The 20,259-nt window shown below is 45.9% G+C and overlaps 2 protein-coding genes and 1 long non-coding RNA gene across 3 annotated transcripts; all 3 read right to left on the bottom strand.

Moving 5' to 3' along the window:
- Positions 1 to 3,684: 3,684 nt before the first annotated feature.
- LOC117058159 (pyrin domain-containing protein 1-like) lies at positions 3,685 to 5,804 on the bottom strand. The gene is made up of 3 exons (XM_033169128.1): positions 5,760 to 5,804; positions 4,803 to 4,872; positions 3,685 to 4,132 (listed from the first exon to the last, which is right to left on the bottom strand). Exon 3 carries the CDS (start codon positions 4,126 to 4,128, stop codon positions 3,853 to 3,855), a length of 276 nt encoding a protein of 91 aa, XP_033025019.1. The 5' UTR covers positions 4,129 to 4,132; positions 4,803 to 4,872; positions 5,760 to 5,804; the 3' UTR covers positions 3,685 to 3,852.
- Positions 5,805 to 5,914: 110 nt separating this feature from the next.
- On the bottom strand, positions 5,915 to 6,270 carry LOC117058160. Its single transcript, XR_004427841.1, has 2 exons — positions 6,210 to 6,270; positions 5,915 to 6,050 (listed from the first exon to the last, which is right to left on the bottom strand). It is a non-coding gene; the product is annotated as an uncharacterized LOC117058160 (long non-coding RNA).
- A 2-nt stretch (positions 6,271 to 6,272) lies between these two features.
- LOC117057518 lies at positions 6,273 to 16,550 on the bottom strand (the record flags this gene model as incomplete). The annotated part of the gene is made up of 6 exons (XM_033168368.1): positions 16,433 to 16,550; positions 15,063 to 15,335; positions 10,516 to 10,622; positions 7,930 to 8,284; positions 7,346 to 7,590; positions 6,273 to 6,332 (listed from the first exon to the last, which is right to left on the bottom strand). Coding segments are annotated over exons 1-6 (1,158 nt in total), but the record flags the coding sequence as incomplete, so codon positions are not given.
- Between the last annotated feature and the right edge of the window lie 3,709 nt (positions 16,551 to 20,259).

Genomic DNA, 20,259 nt, shown 5'->3' on the forward strand with positions numbered 1-20,259 from the left:
GCCGCGTCGCGGGGAAAATGCTGCCCTCGTCTCCCCCCTTTCTTGGGGGAGCTTTGAAGGAGAGAGCCGGGAGATTGAGGACGAGCTTCTTCGCCATCGCGCTCCTCCCCCAGCACAGCAGAAACCACGGCCACCCAAAGACCCAGATCTCGAGACTCTGCCAAGGGAAGTGGGTGCCAACTCGTGGCGTCTGCCTGACTCCCCGGGGGGGGAGAGGCTTGGCGCGAGGGCAGCAGCGGGAAACCCGCTCCGAGCGCCGCCGGCTTTCTCTCCTCTCCTCGTCGCTTTCTGTTCCTTTTGGCGAGGAAACTCTCGTTAAAGATCCTTCCCTCCGGCAGCTGCAGGAGACTCGAGGGCGGGGTTTCGCTTCACCTTTCGGGCTCACCTGCTGCCCAGCCCTGCGGTGGAAGAACTTGGCCCAGAGGTTCCTCGAGGAATAACTCCGAAGCGCAATTCTCCAAAGGGAAGAGAATTCTCTCTCTCCCTCTCTCTCTCTGCGCAGGGTCTGAAGCCGGGATGAGCGCCCGGAAGGTGGGACAGGAAAATGCTTACCGGTAAGTGTGCGAGAAGAAATTACTCGCCGTTCGCGAATTTAAAGCACCCCCCCCCGCAAAAAAACACAATACTGGGAGCTGTATTTTGTTAAGGGTGCTGGGACGCGTCTGAGAGGTAAACCATGGTTCCCAGGATTCTTATTGGGGGTGGGCTTTTGTTGTGCTCTCCAACGCTAGGTTTCTTTCCCCTTTGGGGGATCTTCTTACTAATTCCCGACCCACAAAGAGCTGGAGGAACTCCTTAACCGAGTTTTGTGACGCAACAAGTAGGCCTATTTATTTTTAACATACAAGCATATCTCTGTATGTGATTGCAACAGGTAAAATCTTCTAACCAGATTCATCAGCCACGCGGCTGCACATTCTGTGTTACAATAGGTAACTGGCTCAGTTATTCCAGTGATTAATATTCCATTTCTGCACCCACATCCTTTCCCCTGGCAGGTCTCAGACAAGAATTCAAGACCTCTACATCCACCCTGAAATAATGTGAGGAGGGGAGAAAGGAGTATCCTCAGCATCCTATAGAGCTGGAGGGAGTTTTGCAGGCGATGTGGCCTGAGGCAGAAAATCCAGCCCTACAGCATGTTCAGCAGGTGGCTGTCAAGACTGCCTGAAGACCTCCAGTGAGGGAGAGCTCTTCACCCCAGGAATTGGCTCCATGAAACCATATGATAAATCACCAGACAAAACTCTTCCTGCAGTTTCATGCAAATGCCAAGCTGCATAAGCGACCAGGTTATTCTCTGCAGGAACCAACAAGCCCAAAGGTCATATATGTATGAATCCATCTTCAAACCTTTCTCCACCTTGCTGTCAACAAGGAAGAGATCACCGCCCTACAGTGTATTATACTGCTTGTAATGTTTAATCTTGTTTACAGTAACATGCCTGAAACTCTCATGCACCAGCAAACTTTATTATCTGGATTGGTAGTCATAAAACTAAAGTTCAAAGAACAGGTTCATATCCTTTCATAATGTAGTACAGGGGAAGGCATGAGAAAGCAGGGGATGAGAACCAGAGAAATATATGGAGCTAAGCCTGGCAGGACAGCTTACTCTATGGTCTTAACCCATTCATGCATTAATTAGTGTCAAGCATGTAAGGGGGTGCATGGGGTACCTATTGGGGAAGGGTAGTATCTCTGGTAGACGACACATCACACTTCTTCAGGGGTAGTTTGCCCAGCTTTGATCTCCACCCTGCACTCTACTCTCATCTGTGGCTCCTTCAAGCTGTCATCATACGATAGCGGCCACACTCCAGGAAACAGCTTTGACTGGCTGGCTAAACAAGGTGAGGGTAGCCAATGGGTCTCAAACCCTCAGTGAGTTAGGTAATTCCCCTGCATGTGAAGACAGGTTCTGACAGCTTGAGCGGATGAGACCAATAGTGGGTCCAATGGTCAAGAAGGCAGTTTTTGCACATGCTCTAGGAAGTGAGGGATAGATTTGGCTTGTAAACCCAGGAAGGTAGCCCATCTAGGAAAAGGAAAACTCTGATCCTAAACTCCACTGCCTTGCGAGATATATTCAGGAGAAGAAACGGCTAATGAGTAAACACTACACAAATCCAGAGTGGAGTCCCTAAGGCGGTTAGATGGCACCTTGTCTGCCTCCTTCTGGCAACTCCTGTAGACAAGCTGGTGCCAAACGTATTACTCTGCTTTCCTTTGCACTGTCAGCATTTTCATCCTCTTCCGTTGCTAGATGTGTGATTGTTACATCACATGTCTGTGGTTACACTCCATGCTTGGAAAGTGTCTTCCATTGTATTGTACTTTCCCCCCCCCCTCTCTCTCTTGGAGAAGATGTGAGAGGGATGCCATGATTTCTTTGTCCGGTATATATTTAGATGCCGCACCTCACAGCCTCAGCTTCCAGCTTCACTCTGCTGTTCGAGTGTGCACATATCTTCAGATATGTGTTGCTGCTGCACACCGGGACTGAAGAATTACGACCATCCTGTGCTGCATCCAGAAGGAAGACGCCTATAGAGGTTTCTCAGTTTGGGGGCTGTGCGTTCCCCCCCCCTGGAGTTCCAATATTGGTTATGGGCCCAGATCATCAGTGAGGCTGAGGGTGTGTGTGTGTGTGTTTCTTGTCATCTGGACAGCTCAGTACCTCCATGCACACTGCACAGGCTTGTGCCCTGGGAAGGTCACTTCAATGCTGCTAACACAGTGGTTTGACACCCGGAGGTGCATTCCATTGTCTCTTGGGACAGACGGATGCCAACAGCAACAATGCATGTCAGTTATATGAGGCTGATTTAGCCTACCAATATCCCACAGATTTAGCCTACCAAGACCCAGGAAGTGGCCTGCCAAATTCCTTAGCTCCTACCCTGAGCACCCCAGGGTTTATTTCATTTACAGTCCAATAATAGCTTCATTATAACAATGCCAAATTACTTTTTTAATACTTTTTTAATTAGATAATAATTTTTATTAGTTCAAGTAGATAAATACCGGTAGGTACTGCTGTGGTGGGAAGGCGAATGGCATTTCTGTGCACTCTGGTTTCCGTCATGGCCCTCCAGGCGACAGTAGCGGTTTAGTCATTCTGGCCACATGACCCAGGAAGCTGTGTGTGGACAAACACTGGCTCCCTCAGCCTGAAAAGTGAGATGAGCACTCGCTGTTTGAAGAAGTCACACAACATCCTGAGAGATCCCACCCATCCTGCTCACAACCTTTTTGAACTGTTGCCTTCGGGCAGAAGATACAGGATAATGAAAACTTGAACCACATGCCTTCTGAATAGTTTCTATCCAAGAGCTTTGATTGCACTTAATAATGATCTCAGGGTCAGTAGTAAGTAATAGTAAGCAGTGAGTAGTAAGGAATGAGACAGGCTTTTAGGTTATGCTATGCTTTTAATAGGTTATGTTATACTCTGGATTATGTTATGTTTTAATAGATTATGTTTTAATAAGGATGAGAGTGTTGGAGATATGTGCAAATGTGTATGGTAAATCCGGTCTTTGGGTGTTTGATTTTCGTTGTTGTGTATACTGTGTATATACGGACAATGACAATAAATCTATCTATCTATCTATCTATCTATCTATCTATCTATCTATCTATCTATCCCAAAGTCTCATTTGACCAAACTTAACAGTCTATGGGTCCTTTACCTTTTACCTGGTATAAAGTTTTCCACCCTCACAGGTCCCATGAAGAGATTATCGGAATCAATCTCCCTCCACTCACAGGGTGTAATGGGGCTGGGGCAGGTGACACTCCATTTGCCCTACCTCACAGCAAACTCCACAAGCTGGGACTCCTCCTTTCTCACCCAGTGAGACTGAGGAGCCTCTGTGCCTCATCCCTGCAGTTGATAGCTCTGAGGACATCAGCCGTCACCTGCACAGCATAATCCTCCATGTAGAAACTCAGGAGGAGTTGGCTCAGGTCCACCACATCTGCCTTCTCCAGTGTCCCTAGGGGGATGTTGTTACAGCCCTTCTTAACAGGAAACTCATGGAGCTTGAGCTTGAATTTCTTGAGTTCGTTCTCTTGCAAGTTCTCCAGGGTGAACATCAGGTGGTCAGTGATGGTCTTCTCCATCCTTCTGCATTGTCACCCCCCCAGAGGCAGGAAAAAACAGACACACTCTCAAGGTTCAAAATGGACCACCAGTCTAAAACATTTGGTGACTTCTGTTTTAAATACTGAGATAGAGGATTGTAAGCTAAATTTATTAAAGCAAATATACATATGCCTTAAAAAACACTAACAAACTGAAGTAAGAGTATTCATCCCATCATTCCTTTATAGATTATAATAAATCAAGTATATATTTATTTCATTAAAACAGTCTCTGTCTGGTTTTGTACCACATAGCTACTAGGATATAGTTCAAAGCACTGGTAAACAGCAGAGTACAGATAAATGTTGGCTGGGGTTAGGTGAATCTGCAGTGGTAGATAAAAGCTCCAGCCATAAAGAAATTGGTGGATTTCCCCACATTTTGTGGAATCTCTCTCTCTCTCCCCCCCCTCTCTCTCTCCCTCCCTCTCCACAAACACACACCTCTGTCTTCAGAAGTGTTCAGCATTCATCATACATGCAACTTCCCCCAAGAATTTATCTGAATTCTGAGTAATGGCTTTCAGCACCTCCCCATTGCTTCCCATTCTCCAATACCTGCTGCCTGCCTGAGGCAGCTGCTTCATTGTGCCCAATGGCAGGACTGGTCTTTAGTGGTGAAATGGAGTGGGGGTGAAAGGGGTAAGTCTTACCTGCCTTCCACACCATGTCCTGGGTTAGTTCTGCTGAATGATGCATTGGTTGGTGTGTAGCCACAAGCACCTGGGAAGGGGAAGGGGGAGGGAATACACACACAAAGCAAGCAGGGACAATGGATAAAATGAGCAGGTGGGAGATGAGCCCAAGACTTCCAAATCACACCCAAGTTTCTCTTGGATATGTTAAGAACTGACACTCAATTTAAAATGGAGAAGCTCACGCTGTAAAACTTCAAGGGAGGAATTCAACGTCAGCAAAGGCAGTTCTGCTTGTCAGATGGGACAATTTCCTGAATCCTCCCTCTGAACTCTGTTCTGCAGTTTTATGACCCTCCAGGCAGTGGTGTAGGAAGGTTCCAGCCAGTTCCAGCCTGGAGGGGGGGGGGGTGACACTCGGCGCCACCCCCCCCCCGCGACTCCCAAGATTCTGCCCGGCACCACTTCCATGCGGCGGCTGCTCGCGCCCAGCTTCGCTCATTTCCCGGCGAGGCAGGAGCTGCCTCTGTTGCCCCCAGCCGCAGCCTGGATGGACTGCGCTCCATAGCGCGCGTGCATCGTGATGTCACACTACGGAGCGGCACCCTGCCCCCCCGGGGGGGTGCCCCCACATTTGCTGCTCCAGGCGGCAAAGCGGCTCCGTACGCCACTGCCTCCAGAGAAGTTTGAGGTGAGCAGGGCAAGGAGAGGAGAAAGTCCCATTGCCCTGGTGGTGCCTTGTGCTGCCATGTTGAATTAGTTGAATCTGGGTGGGAAATGTCTGTAAAAAAAAACACCTAAAAAAACCAAACAATAAGGCCAGACCACCTTGTCTAGGAGGGCTGTTGTTGAATAAAGTTACAAACGTTACTTTTTGTTTCCCTGCAGTGCATCTGCTACTGTATCCTCAGCCCTGTCTGCTCCTATTGGGAGGAAAGTGGGATACAAATACAAGGGAAATTAAAACCTGCTCACCTTGTGCTGGGTGTAGAATGGGAGAATCCAACTCCCTTGAAATTAACTCTTCTGAAAAAGAATAAGAAAGAGGCCGTCAAAGAGGGAATGCCACCAGTGGTCCTTTTCCATCCTGCTTCCCAGGCTATGGTCCCTTGATCAAAACTCACTTCTTTTTAAATGCGCCTCCCAAACAATTTCATTCGTGCCCTTCTTCATCAGGTAGAAGTTGAACTTGTCTTGCATTTGCTCAGCAGACAGTTCTAGGTACTGCTGCAGTTTCTCTGCATCCAGGTATTGAAACTTCAGCTCCTGTGGGAAAGAATGAAACCTCTGTAGGTGTGAATCTGTCTTAGCCCAACCCACCATTCCAAGGGAGTCAAATTATAAGGTGAAGAGGGATTCTGGTTGAATTTGGGACTTCACAGTTTGACTCTCCCCCAGTAAAACCTTTCATCATATTTGTCTCACCTTAGGACAGACTGTGACATCCTCTGAAGCCTTCAAAGAGACCTGAGAGCCAATCACCAGAGGTTTTAGGGTCATAGGGGGTTTCTCTATTCTCTTTGAATTTACTTCATGCTTCTCAACCGCCTGGGAATGGCAAATAAATTCACTTTTTAGATATGCAAAGAGGGAACCAAACTTCTTGAAGACTGGATCCCTACAACCTTCTTGGCGCCGTAACAACAGCTAAGGCAGGAATGGGGAGCCTGATACCCTCCAGATGTTGTTGGACTCAAATCAACCCCAACCAGCTTGGGTCAGGGATGATGGATGCTGTAGTCCAAGAGCATCGGCAGATACACAGATTCCACATCTGCAGTATGAAGAAAATTAGACCACTATGGCACTAGAAACTACACATGGGGAACTCACGCCAGAGCTCTTGAACTGGGCAGCCTGAACTAAGCCTGAGCTAGTTGGCAGAGAGGTACCAGCAATCCTGCGTCCACCTGCATCTTCTCTTGATGAGACCATGCAGGAAACAACAGAAGCCATAAAACCTCAATATTTGAATGAAGCATAAGAAGACAATTTTAAGAAAAGTTCAGATTGAGAAGGTAATATGATAATGTGCTTTATCGCCCATGTGCCAACGCTGCAAATCAAGAAGAAGAAGAATGTTTTTCCTCAAGAGTTCTTAAAGACAACTCATAATTATCAAGCTGATTCCTTAATGAACAAAGCTGAATTTGTTCATCAATAAATCTGAAGGAAGCCTTACTTATTTCAGTGAAGGCTTCCAACAGAATGTGCTTAGAATTTTGTTTTCACAAGTCAGTGACAACAACGTTTGTTTAGAGAACCAGACAGGACACTTGGTCTCTAGCAAGCAGGCTGCCTAACAAAGGGAAATTTCAATATTGCAAACTTCACTTTAAAACAACATTGTTGGTGAGAAGCTAAGTCATCCGGTGGAGGGCAACTGTTAATCTTCTCTCTAGTAGCATGTTGACGTTGGCTAGAAGTTTGGTAAAACAGATCAATTCCAACAAAGATAAGTATAGTTTAATGTTGCATAGCTAGTCTGTTGGAGTTAGAATGATCAAGCAAATGCTCCACGTAATCTGCAATACCAATCAAAGTTGGAGACTCCTAGCTACCTTTACTATAGAAGAGTCATTGGGAAGGAGGTACAGGTGAAATGTTGGTGTTTCAAGTTGAAGTGTATGATAGAGCAGTACGACAGTGTTGATCTTTTGCTTGAACCACTTTTTGAAAACGACTCCAAGGGAAGAGAACTTGGGGTTTTCCAACACAGCATGGTGAGGCTCCACTCTGTCTGGTTTCTCCAGCCTCATCTCCCCTTCAACAAAATGTGCAATGTAGACATGGGAACTGTCTTCACCTGAAAAGACAAACATGTTCGCAGTGGGAAAGTGAAACTTAACCCCTCCCTATTTCATGCAAACATTTATTTTCTCATTGTCTTTTAAAAGGTTTACAACGTTGTTTCACAGGACAATATGCTCACATGGCAGCTTACAACAGAATGCAAATCATAGAAAATAATAAAACAGCACAGTTGGAACATTTTGAAAATTTGCAAAAGACTGGTAAGCCAGCACTACTGATTTCTAGAATCCACACCACACCCATAGCATTCTGGAAACATTAATGGAAGTTATTCCTGTTTAGGATTCCTCCTATTATGGTTATAATGCTGACAGTTTTTCGCCTGCCATACCTTCAAGACACAAGCAGTGAGGGATGTGAATGGCTGCCACAGCTTGTACTGCATCAGCATCAACTTTAATGCTGAGCAGAGGGCCAGCGACATGCAACTCCTCAGTGGTCTGTTCTTCCAGATGTTTAGGCCATGAATCAAAGTGGTATGTTACTGTCACAGCTTCTTTCACTTCACATATGAGATCCGTATCACCGCAATAGAAGGAGCCAGCCTCAGTGGAGCGTACTCTGAATGGCACAAAGGGAAAGATGAAAGTGGAAGCAGGTTGAACATTGTCATGTGACAAAGGTATTTGAGAGCAGAAGCAGTAAAGGAGTCTGGAAATGTTGTGAAATGCTGAAAAGCTGCAGAATCATTTAGCATGCTGAATCACTGAATCCTGAGGATGACTCATTCTCTGTATAAATATTGTATCACTAACTCTGTTTATGCTCTAAAGCTAACTTAATCTTCTGTTCACTATGCTGTGAGAGCCAGTGTGGTGTTGTGGTTAAGAGCGATGGACTCGTAATCTGGTGAACTGGGTTCGCGTCCCCGCTACTCGACATGCAGCCGCCGGGTGACCTTGGGCTAGTCACACTTCTCTGAAGTCTCTCAGCCCCACTCACCTCACAGAGTGTTTGTTGTGGGGGAGGAAGGGAAAGGAGAATGTTAGCCGCTTTGAGACTCCTTAAAGGGAGTGAAAGGCGGGATATTTATTTTAACTCACTTTTACTAAGTTGTTCTAACTTTTATTCTTTTACTGAAGAAGATTCTGCATTATTAATTTACGCTGCACGTCAAACATGAATTGTGGGAACTTCCTCTGCTGGTCTAATTGATATTTTTTTCGGGAGATGCTTTACATGCTGAGTTATTTTTCTTATACAGAGAAGGTGTTTTTAAAATGGTGCCTTCATGCAGAGCAAAGCAAGCTGGTGTAAATAACTACTCATCTTCTGTTTACCCTTGTGCTGATGATACTAGAACAACAGGGAAATTTCTCATACTCAGTAACCATGGCCAGAGTTCTGTAACCCATATACCCATTTAGCTCTAAACACCAGACCAAAAAGCACACTGCTTTCAAGTGATTGGGAGGGAAACCATGCATGCCACCTTGAACTCCTTGGGAGAAAGGTGGGATATAACTTAAATCATACCAATAAATTGTTTTTAAGGAGGAGAAACAACAATTCCTCCAAAAAACAAAGAATTCTATATTTTTCGCCCTTCTGGAAATAATAAGCAACAGCAATGCTCCAAAGTAATGATTTTCCAGCTGTTTTTGAGGGAACCCAGAAGTTCCTCAATGAAAAGATCAGGATTGGTTCATAAGCTTCCTTCAAAGAGAATTTGCCCACCATGCACTGCAACGTGCAAAACATAGATGTATGTTTTAGAGAGCGCCACCATATGTGATGACTGTGAGACCCACAGAAACTAGATGTGCTCTGTGGAACAGTTAAATGTAGAAACCATTCCCTGAAGGGAAAAGGTTTTCAAATATCTGATGGAGAGATCACTCACCTGTATGCTTCGTTGCGCCTTTCTGAGTCCCAAACCACCTCCGGTTTTATTTTTTCTGGAAGACCCTATAATGAAACTATAATCATTTAGGTGGATGCCAGAATGTAGATCCCATCTGAAAAGATGACATTCTTGTCTGTTTCTATCACTCCTGTGACCACACCAAGGAGCACTGCTTGAGCTCCAAGCCATAACTACACACTGCTACAGCTTCTTCTTCACCTGCTGTGCTCTGTATTCATTTTGTCCACAGTAGACTAACCTAGAGTGATTCCTGTACAGTGTGTTAGTAAACTGCTGGTAACAGCATTATTTAAAATATGTATTTAGTTACAGGTAGGTAGCCATGTTGGTCTGCCATAGTCAAAACAAAAATAAAAATAAAAATACAAAAAATAAATAAATCCTTCCATTAGCACCTTAGAGACCAACTAAGTTTGTTCTTGGTATGAGTTTTCATGTGCATGAACATTACTGGAAGGAATTTTTTTATTTTGTTTTTAAAATATGTATGTTTAATATAACATTATAAGATCTCATTATACTGACACACATTCAATAATATTCATCATCCAGATAAGTAGGGATAACAGGGAAGCCGTATCCTGGAATTTAGAACCCAACCATGCATGTAACCAGGAGTCAAGATGCACTCAGAGGATTATTTTCCGCAGACAGGTATCCACACACTGACACCTGACTATTCCTAACATGAGTTGAATGCTTGTTAATATAAAAATGTTTAGAGCACTGGAAAATATGGGAGGATTTGGAACGTGAAGTCAACTGGACCATAAAATGAGAGCAAGGCAAGATGATTCCCGAGTAAATGGAAACAGAGTGTGGTAAGTGTGCATTGCAATGACTCTCACCATGAGTTATCAGCACAAGGAGGAACTGGTTAGATGCAGCCTTATTTCCTGCTACCAGCCAATAGCAAATATGTAAATAATTACCTTAGATGGGATAATTGTTATCCTTAGGGAACTAGAAATTTAAATTCAGTAGCTTCATGTTGAAAAGAGCAGTGTGTACCTTATCCCTGTGGGCAGGAAATACAGGTCAGCCTCTTACCTCACACATGACACCTTCCCCAGGACCTGCCGGGTTCTCCATCTTCCTGCTTCCTTCCCGTTGTGGTTCTACTGGGCCAGCTGCCTTGAGTGGAGTTTGATCCAAACCTGTAAAAGGAAGACAGTTATTTGCATGACATGACTGTTGTAAGGAGGAAGTAAGTTGAACTGCCCTTGAAGATTCAGAGCTCTAAGTCAAACTCACCATGCCTTGCAGACAGCAGAATCAGAATTGAACCTGGACGTACCGTTTCTACACATTCCAGGAACCTGCAACAAGCTTGCTCCCCCCTTTCCTGGATTATACTCAGCAATTTTTCACTATTCCTCTTTAAAATTGTCAGTGTTTCGGAAAGGTCTCTGTATTCTTTCAGAGTGATGACATAGTAATAGTATAGCACTTCTACCAGAAGTACAATATATTGATCAAGAATTTCCATTAATTGTTTTCTTCCCTTGCAGATCATCTCATCACAAGAGACTGTGGATCTTTCCACTGACCTGTGACAGAAACATTTATTTTATTTAGGCAACAGAAGGCGGGGGAGGTGAATTAGAACGTAGTTGGGATACAGACTGCTCCCTTACCATAAATGCCAACCAGGGACCTTTGGCCAGCCCCCTAATAATTTTCTTCTGGGAACACATCCCCCTCAATATTTTCTCCCCACCACTGCCCATCCACCTGCCTTCCTGTCTCCCTCCCTTGGTTTGCTGTCTACCCCCAGCTAGGCATCACTCTCTGTTTCTGGCTTTCTTCCAGGAGGAGCAAAGTGGTAAACAGCAGGGGCAGGGGGTGCATGTGAGTGTGTGGTCCATCCCCCACCTGGCTCCCCATCCCTCCATCAATTGTTTGCTCCGTCTCTCTGTGTGGAACCCTCCTGCACCGCAGCCCGAGCGAAGATGAGCATGCCTGGCCAGTGGGTGATCGCAGGCATGGGAAAGGCGGGTGCCCGGCTGAGAGGAGGCAGCTGACATACTTCCCCTATGACCTCCCCCTTGCTGCACCAAGTCTGGTGTCAGGCCAGTGTACACCCAGGCAGCTGCATTGAGTGTAGACAGTCGGTGTCGGGAGGCAGAACAAGCACCCTGGTCAGGCTGCAAATACCGACACCGACTGTCTACACTCAATGCAGCTGCCTGGGTGTACACCGGCCTGACACCAGACTTGGTGCAGCAAGGGGGAGGTCATAGGGGAAGTAGGCAGGCCTGCCCCACCCATAATTTGTTTAAGTTGGCGCCACTGTCTCTCACACGGAATCAAACTGTTGGCCCACCTAAATTTGTATTATCAACATGTTAAGAAACTATGCTAATTTATTATAAAAGGTAAAGGGACCCCTGACCATTAGGTCCAGTCGTGTCCGACTCTAGGGTTGTGGCGCTCATCTCGCTTTACTGGCCGAGGGAGCCGGCGTACAGCTTCCGGGTCATGTGGCCAGCATGACTAAGCCGCTTCTGGCGAACCAGAGCAGCACACGGAAACGCTGTTTACCTTCCTGCCTGGAGTGGTACCTATTTATCTACTTGCACTTTGGCGTGCTTCCGAATTGCTAGGTGGGCAGGAGCTGGGACCGAACAACGGGAGCTCACCCCATCACGGGGATTTGAACCGCCGACCTTCTGATCAGCAAGCCCTAGGCTCTGTGGTTTAACCCACACAGCGCCACCCGCATCCCCACAGTTTATGATATTGTTATGAAATTGTTTTTGTGGTGCTTGAAATTGGCTTATGGGTTGCCCTCTAGCTTCCCATCTCAGGGTTGCTTGAAGTTTATGTGAACCACTCTACTCCTTGCTGTGGCCCTTTTCTTCAAGCCTTCCCTAATCTTTGGGTTCCTGGTCCCTTAGGGGTTCTTTTCTCAAAAACAAATTCCAATCCTTACCGTGCCCTCCCAACTCGTCCCTCCATGAGGCCGGAATGAGATGTTAATCCCAGCTAAGCTATCCTGACTGTGAGCCATTTGCTGCTGACCACTTTGTCCCCCCAAGCAACTAGAAAGTTCCCTGCCCTCAGACCATCTTAATGTGACATACAGTGCTTGAGGGTTAACAAGGTCTTTCAGATACCAAGAGTCATTTGCTGGGGAGACCCTAGCTCTTGCTTTCCTGCTTCAAGCAGCAGTTGGACTAGACTAGATGGCCCACTGAGTTCCCTCCAGGTCTGGTATTCTATGACACAGGCAGGATACCTGCAGCCAGTGGACCACAGGTAGCCCTCAGATGCACTCCCTGGGGCCTTCCAATGCCTGTGGAGCCCTGCCTCCATTCCCCAGTTGCTAAGGCTTTAAAGTATCTGGCAAGCTGCCAGCATCAGTGGAAAATATGCACTTTGGTTTTCCTGCACAATGGTTGATGCAGAAAGTGGGAAAGGTCCAAAATAGCAATTTTCAAAGTATTTTTCCCCCAAGCAGGGGCGCACACACTTTTATTAAATTAGTGCTAAATCATTTTTGTTTTATGCAGGAAAGCTTGCTAACTGACTTGTATTGTTTTAAGATTAATGGATTTTACATTTGTTTTGGATTGGAAGGGTTAGTTGAGAGGGGGAAACATTGCTATAATTGTAGCTAAAATGGTGGCTTCAATCAATTATATAAGTACAGAAATTACCCTTTAGTGGCTTTTTCTGATGGAAACAGTTCCTCCAGAGCTTGATTAATTTTTGACGACAAGAATTCAGCTGACCGGTGCCTTGAAACATGCATTTTGCAAAGTCGCTCTGCTGCTAGATATTGAGAAAGTGAGTGCATGTCAACAGCTTTACTGAGTCCTTTCCATTTCTACATATTTTAACCATTATTTGGCATTGACACACAGATTTGGCATTGTATTGCCTGAAAGACAGCATTGGTATAGAAAGAATTCACTTCCATCTCATACAGGTCAGTGTGCCAGTGATGTGAAGGTATCATTTTGGGTGACCTAAAGCTTAATGTGGGATGCATGCTCCTTTCCAACACTATTTTGGCTGTTAATGTCATGGGTGACATACTGAAGGCACAAAGGCAGACAATACCAACAAGAAAGAAAAGTAGGAGGCATCTAAGGAAACATATTAAGAATTATAGACCAATTTCACTACTACACATGGATTATAAAATATTTACAGGTATCCTGGCTAACAGGCTGACAAATTTCTTAAACAGGGTAATAGGAAATGATCAAGCCGTCTTTTTACCGGGGAGGCAAATAAGAAATAATACAAGGATAATTATTGACTTACTGGAATATACAGAAATGAAACCAAGCAAAAAGGTAGCAATGCTACTGGTAGATGCAGAGAAGGCTTTTGACAGTGTGTCATGGAACTTCTTAATTAAAACTTTTGAGAGCTTGTGAATAGGAAACCACATCATGAATGGAATTAAGGCAATTTATGACAACCAGAAAGCCAAAATAATTATAAATAATGAAATCACTGAAGAATTTAATATAGAAAGAGGGACTAGACAAGGTTGTCCCTTGTCCCCACTCTTTATTTATCACAACGTTGGAGACTCTCTTAATAGCAATAAGGAAAGACCAGGAAATAAGGGGCATCAATTTAGGTAGCCAATATTACAAGGTGAAGGCATTTGCTGATGATGTGATTATTACTACTGAAAACCCAACTGAAGGCATACAAAAAGCACTAGTGAAAATGAATGAATTTGGCGAGGTCTCGGGATCTAAGTAAGAAAATAATCAGAGAACTTGTCTTGTGTGGGAGAGCCTATCGACCTGACAACCAGTAGTACCGTACATGTGAAAAGGATCTAGGGGTCTTAGTGGACTACAAGCTTAACATGAGTCAACTGTATGATACAGCAGCATAAAAAAGCTAATGCTATTCTAGGCTGAATCAACAGAAGTATATTGTCCAGATCAAGGGAAATAATAGTATTACTTTATTTTGCCTTGGTCAAACCACATCTGGAATACTGTGTCCAGTTCTGGGCACCACAACTTAAGAAGGATGTTGACAAGCTGGAACGTGTGCAGAGGGGGGCAACCAAGATGATCAAGGGTCTGGAAACCAAGCCTTGTGAGGGGCGCTTGAAGGAGCGGTGTATGTTTAGCCTGATAAAGAGGAGACTGAAAGGAGATATGATAGCCACCTTCAAATATATTATGGGCTGTCACATGGAGGAGGGAGCATGCTTGTTTTCTCCTGCTCTTGAGGGTAGGACACGAACCAATGGCTTCAAGTTACAAGAAAGGAGATTCTGACTAAATATCAGAAAGAACTTTCTGACAGTAAGAGCTGTTCAGCAGTGCAACAGACTCCCTTGGGAGGCAGAGGTCCTAACTAATCATCAACTTGCTTCCAATAAGTTGCAAGGGGAATGTGCTCTGCTGTTTATCACTAGTGTGAGTGAGGAGGGATAATATCAAACAATATATCCTCTCCTACCTTCCTTAACATTCCCACAATGTCAAGAAAACATACTCAGATTGGCACATAGATTTCACACACACACACACACACAAAGCCCTGCTCAATAAGCCTCCTCTCCACCCAGTCCCATCAGACTCAGCCAATGTTCTACCTTCCAAGTTCCTTACCTTTCCAGGTGAAACCAGGGAGACATTCTGGCTGGGGCTCACAGTCAAAGGCTTTCAGCACCTCTGAAGCCACTTCCACAGCATAATCCTCATCACAGTGTGCAAGAAGCAGTTCTGTGAGCTCCCACACATTTGCTTTCTTCAGCAGTTTCCTGGGGATACTGACATAGCCTTCCTTGAAGGGGAACATGCTGAGTATGTCCTTAAACTTCTTCAGATCTGACTCCTTTAAGGTATTCAGTGTGGCCAGCAGGCATACATGTGTAATCTGCACTGTGGTGATTATTGATGTTAGTAGCCATATTGAACAGAAAAATCCAGCATTCCTACATTCCCTTTCTCTTCCTGTTGGAGCACATTGAATAGGTAGCACTTTCAGACTAAGTAGGGCCGGCTGTGGGTTTGCCGTAGATCACATGCATGCAAAGGATCCCAGGTTTAATCCCGGGAGCCTCCAGATAGGGCTGGGAAAGATTCTTGCATAAATCCCTGGAAGGAGCTAGATGGACCAACTGGCCCAATATGCCCTAAGGCAGCTTTCCATCCTTCTAGACTCTCAGGTGATTCAAGTAGCTCAGTATGGCCCAGAAGAGAGAAACTGATCCAGGAGAATATGAAGACTCTCTTAACTTAAACGCCTCTTCTTAACTATTTGCAGGCTTCTACATTTATTTCCCACCCTGTTTCTGATGTTCCTTCTTCCCTGGTAGAGAGTGGATGCCATGTTGTGTTTTGCCTCAGGTGCTAATATGTCTTGGGCCAGCCCTGGCTCAAATAATGCTTCTTTCTGGTTTAGATGGAGGGCAGAGGGGTGTGGGAAGACACCAGCTCACTTTACACAGGGAAGATTTACATCCATCATTCCACTCACTTTCACCTTGGACCTCCACCCTCCCCACTGGCCTTTGGGTCTTTTCTCCTGCTCTGGAGGGTAGGACTCGAGGCAATGGCTTCAAGTTGCAAGAAAGGAGATTCCGACTAAACATTCAGGAAAAACCTTCTGACAGTAATAGCTGTTCAGCAGTGGAACAGACTCCCACAAGAGGTGGTGCTGGTGGACTCTCCTTCCTTGGAGGTTTTTAAGAAGAGGTTGTATGGCCATCTATCTGTCATGGATGCTTTAGCTGAAATCCCTAAATTGCTGGGGGGTTGGACTAGATGTCCCTTGGGGTCCCTTCCAACTCTTAGATTCTAGGAATTTTTGGAATGTTGCCCAGGAGGATATGCGAATCTCCTGCTCCAAAGGTTTCCCCACCCAAGGACGAAGGCAACCATGGGAGGGAGCTGAGCTCTCGGTACAGACAGAACCCGGGAGGTGTCAGCAGCACCATCAGTCGGGTCGAACCCCAGCCCCGCTCCCAGTCCCTTACTTAGGCAGGTGACAGACGAGGGATCATCCACCGGCGGCTTGTAGTCCATCGCCTGCAGCACCAGGGCCATCACCTCCACAGCATAAGCCTCACCTTGGTAGCCAAGCAGCAGGTCCATGAGCTCCCAAACACCGACTTCCTTGAGCAACTCCTCAGGGATTCTTCTGACGCCCTCCTTGACCGGGAATCTGAGCAGTTCGCCCTTGAATTTCTCCCACTCCGTCTCCCTCAACTCCAGCAAGATGTCCAGAAGGAGGAAATTAGCGGATTGCAAAAACCGGGACTCAGGCTGTAAATAAATGAGGGAACGATACAGATTTGTTGAAAAGAAGAACTTCTCCCCTATTGCGCTCATTTTCCGCCAGCCCCAGCCCAGCAAAAGCCTCCGCCAGAGAAAAACTCAGAAGATCTGAAGACTGTGCGAAGTCAGAGAGGCAGTGGGCCCGATCCCCGGGCCAACTCGCGGGAAAGAGAAAGCCCCGACCGGTGGGCAGCAGGAAACCCGCTCGGAGAGCTCCGTCTCTTGCCCTGCGCGTCGCCTTCTTTTCCCTTTGGCGAGGAAACTCTTGGAGATCCTTCCCTCCGGCAGCAGCAGGAGACTCGAGGGCGGGGAGGGCGGAAGTGGCGTCTTTCCAGCAGCTCACCTTTCGGGCGCCCCAGCCCAGGCCTGCATTGGAAGAACTTGGCTGAGCGGTTCTCGGGGGAAGACCTCCGAAGGCAGCCCTCGCAAGATTTGCAGGGGCGCTTTGGCTGCAAGACGGAGGTGAAGAGAATCCGCTCTTGCTCTCCCTTTGCGCAGGATCTGAAGGCAGAGCAGGAAAATGTGTGAGCGCTGCGCGAGAGAGAAACCTGCTCGTCCTTTGGAAATCTAAAGCACCCACCCACAGAAAAGGAATCTGTTATTTTGTTCAGGGTGCTGGGACTTGTGGATCTCTCAGAGGTAAACTTTTGTTCCCAGGATTATTCCTGGGCGTGGGCTTGAAATGCGTGCCTTCTGGCACTTATGCTGCGCTCTCGGATGCTTGTTTCCATTGAGGAGGTCATAACGCTGCCATCCAAGAAATGCAGAATACCCACCCCGCATCTCAGCCAAATCATGCCCCACCTTGTAAGGGCCGCAGCTGAGGAGACTGGCACAGAAAAACCAAAGAGCCCACCGGAACATTTTCCAGACACACACACAGCGTGGCAATCGAGCGCACTGGAATAGAACAAACTTAGGCAGTGATTGCTTTTATTTTTTAATTGCATGAGGTATAATCCTGCCACAGGAACTTTCCATTACTTGCAGCGTGGCAGCCAAGATATTAAACCTGGTGGGCGGGGGTCAGGAGTGCCAACATAAAACACATTTGGGGGAGCGGGCAAGCCCAGCCCTGCATAATCGATCGCATGAGGCGATGCACATACTGTCAGTCTGCATTTCTTAGTGCGGAGAGTATTGATATGATGTGTAGAGATCTTTCCTATTCTACTTAATTCAAGAGGGTTCTGGAAACTTCTCTGTGTGAAAGAAACAAGCAGAAGTTGAAGTCACCATGATTACTATTTCTCTCCTTTTTGAATGTTTGGTTATCTGCTCTAGTAAGGCATCATCCAAGTCTTCAGTCTGGTAAGGTCACTGCTGTATCTTTCTCCTACAATTTTTACCCATAACCCTCAATCTGCTTTTCATGCTCCAACTTCCAAGTCATGGATTTTTTTTCACAAATGTACACATCCTTTATATATAATGCTACTCCTCCTCCCTTCCTGATTGGTCAATTCCTACAGTCCAGTCATAAGTCTCATCGCACCTGGTTTCGGTAATGCCTACCAGGTCGTATTTGCCATCTTGTATAAAAAGCTCCAGTTCATCTTGTTTGTTTCCCATGCTCTGTGCATTATGGAGAGACAACTGAAACCATGAGTTGTTCCCTTCAGCTGCTTCCTTCCTGCAGTTTCTTGCCCTTTAGCAGGTTTCTGGAGCATCACCTCAGTTTCCTGTGACTAAACTAATATCTTTAGTCAGGAGATACTTCAGCTGAGATTCCTGTATTGCAGGGGGTTGGACTAGATTATCCTTGGGGTCCCTTCCAACTCCAAGATTCTATGATTCTAACCAGATTCGCCTGCCCAATGCTGCAGATTTTACATACAAAAGGGTTGCAACTGGTAAACTGGCCCACTTATCCCAGTAATTAATATCCAGATTCTGCACACACAACTTGTCTGCAGACAAGTCTCAGACCTGAATGCAGGACCTCAACATTCTTCCTGAAATAATGTGAGGAGGGGAGAGAGGAGTATCACCAGCATCCTCTAGGGCTGGAGGGAATTTTCTAGGCCATCTGCCTTGATGCAGAAAATCCAACCCTACAGCATTTTCAACAGGTGGCTCTCAAGACTTTTCCTGAAGACCTCCAGCAGGGGTGCCAACTTGAAAAAATACGAACAACTTGCAGATTTAACATATAGAGTAAGAGTACAAGAAGAACATACATTCAAAGAAGACTGGAAAATGTTTACTGAATATGTGGGTGAAAATTGTGTTCATTTAAAAACGCTGGTAGCATTAAGATAAATTCAACAGTGATTTACGGTTGTCTAAATGAATATTTTGAAATGTAAATTAGAAATATATGTGTGTGTGTTTGTTTGTGTGGTACCCACACACCTTTTGAATGTCAATGACTGTCAACTTTGGGGGGGGGATCACATATTTTAGGGGGGGGCAAATGGACCTTGGCCACTAGGAGTTGGCCCCTATGACCTCCAATGAGGGAGCTCCCTACCCCAGGAATTGGCTCCATGAAACCATATGAGAAATTTCCAAATAAAACTCTTCCAGCAGTTTCATTGTAAATGCTAAGCTGCATCAGAGACCAGATGGATATCTGCAGGAGCCCACAAGCCCAAAACTTCTATACAGATTCATCCATGCCCGATCTTTCTCCACCTTGATACCTACAAGGAAAAGATCGCTTTGCATGCCCCCATAACATGCAACGCTTCAGTGTTTACTCTTGCAGTGGCCCAGCCTTTGTTTACAGTAACCTGCCTGAATTCTTCATTCTACCAGCAAACTTTATTAGCCGGGTTGGTAGGCATAAAACTAAAGTTCAAAGTACAATGCAGGGCAGGTGTGAATCATAGAAATTTAGAGTCCTTGTGCCCTGGGAAGATGTTTGCAAAAACATGCGTGCCAATAATAGCGCTGAAATGGGTGGGACAGAATGGAGAGATTCCCCAGTACGTGTGCCCTATAACAGAACCCAAGCGTAAGTGGCACCCACAGGGGAGCTGCAGAAAGAATGTGTGGCTGGTCAAGGAAGCTGTGGACTCAAAAAGGTTGAAAACCATTGAGCGAGGAGAGAAACAGGAAGTGAGGAAAGTGTACAGAACTGCTTGGAGGTTGAGCAAAGGACCAGCAACAAGCAATTGTCTTCCATTCTTGTAGGTCAGGCATAGGCAAACTTGGCCCTCCAGATGTTTTGGGACTACAATTCCCATCATCCCTGGCCACTGGTCCTGTTAGCTAGGGATGATGAGAGTTGTAGTCCCAAAACATCTGGAGGGCCGAGTTTGCCTATGCCTGGTGTAGGTGCTTAGGCCATGAATCAAAGTGGTATGTTACGATCACAGGTCCTCTCATCTCACATAGGAGATCAGTACTGCCACAAAGTATGGAGTGAGCCTCTGTGGAGCACACACTCTGAATGCGAGGAAGCCAGGAAAGCAAATCACCCAGCAGTCTGTGTGCCCAGCTCACACCCAGCTGTCCATGTTGCCAGTCAAGGATCCCTCTGGCCTCTGGAAAAATATCCTCAGAACGTGAAACAACTTCT

This window comes from Lacerta agilis, chromosome 14 (genome assembly GCF_009819535.1).
Source record: "Lacerta agilis isolate rLacAgi1 chromosome 14, rLacAgi1.pri, whole genome shotgun sequence".
Lineage (NCBI taxonomy): Eukaryota > Metazoa > Chordata > Lepidosauria > Squamata > Lacertidae > Lacerta > Lacerta agilis.

Excerpts from the sequence above, each read along its gene's own strand:
- LOC117058159 (XM_033169128.1), bottom strand. The coding sequence starts at position 4,128 with ATGGAGAAGACCATCACTGACCACCTGATGTTCACCCTGGAGAACTTG.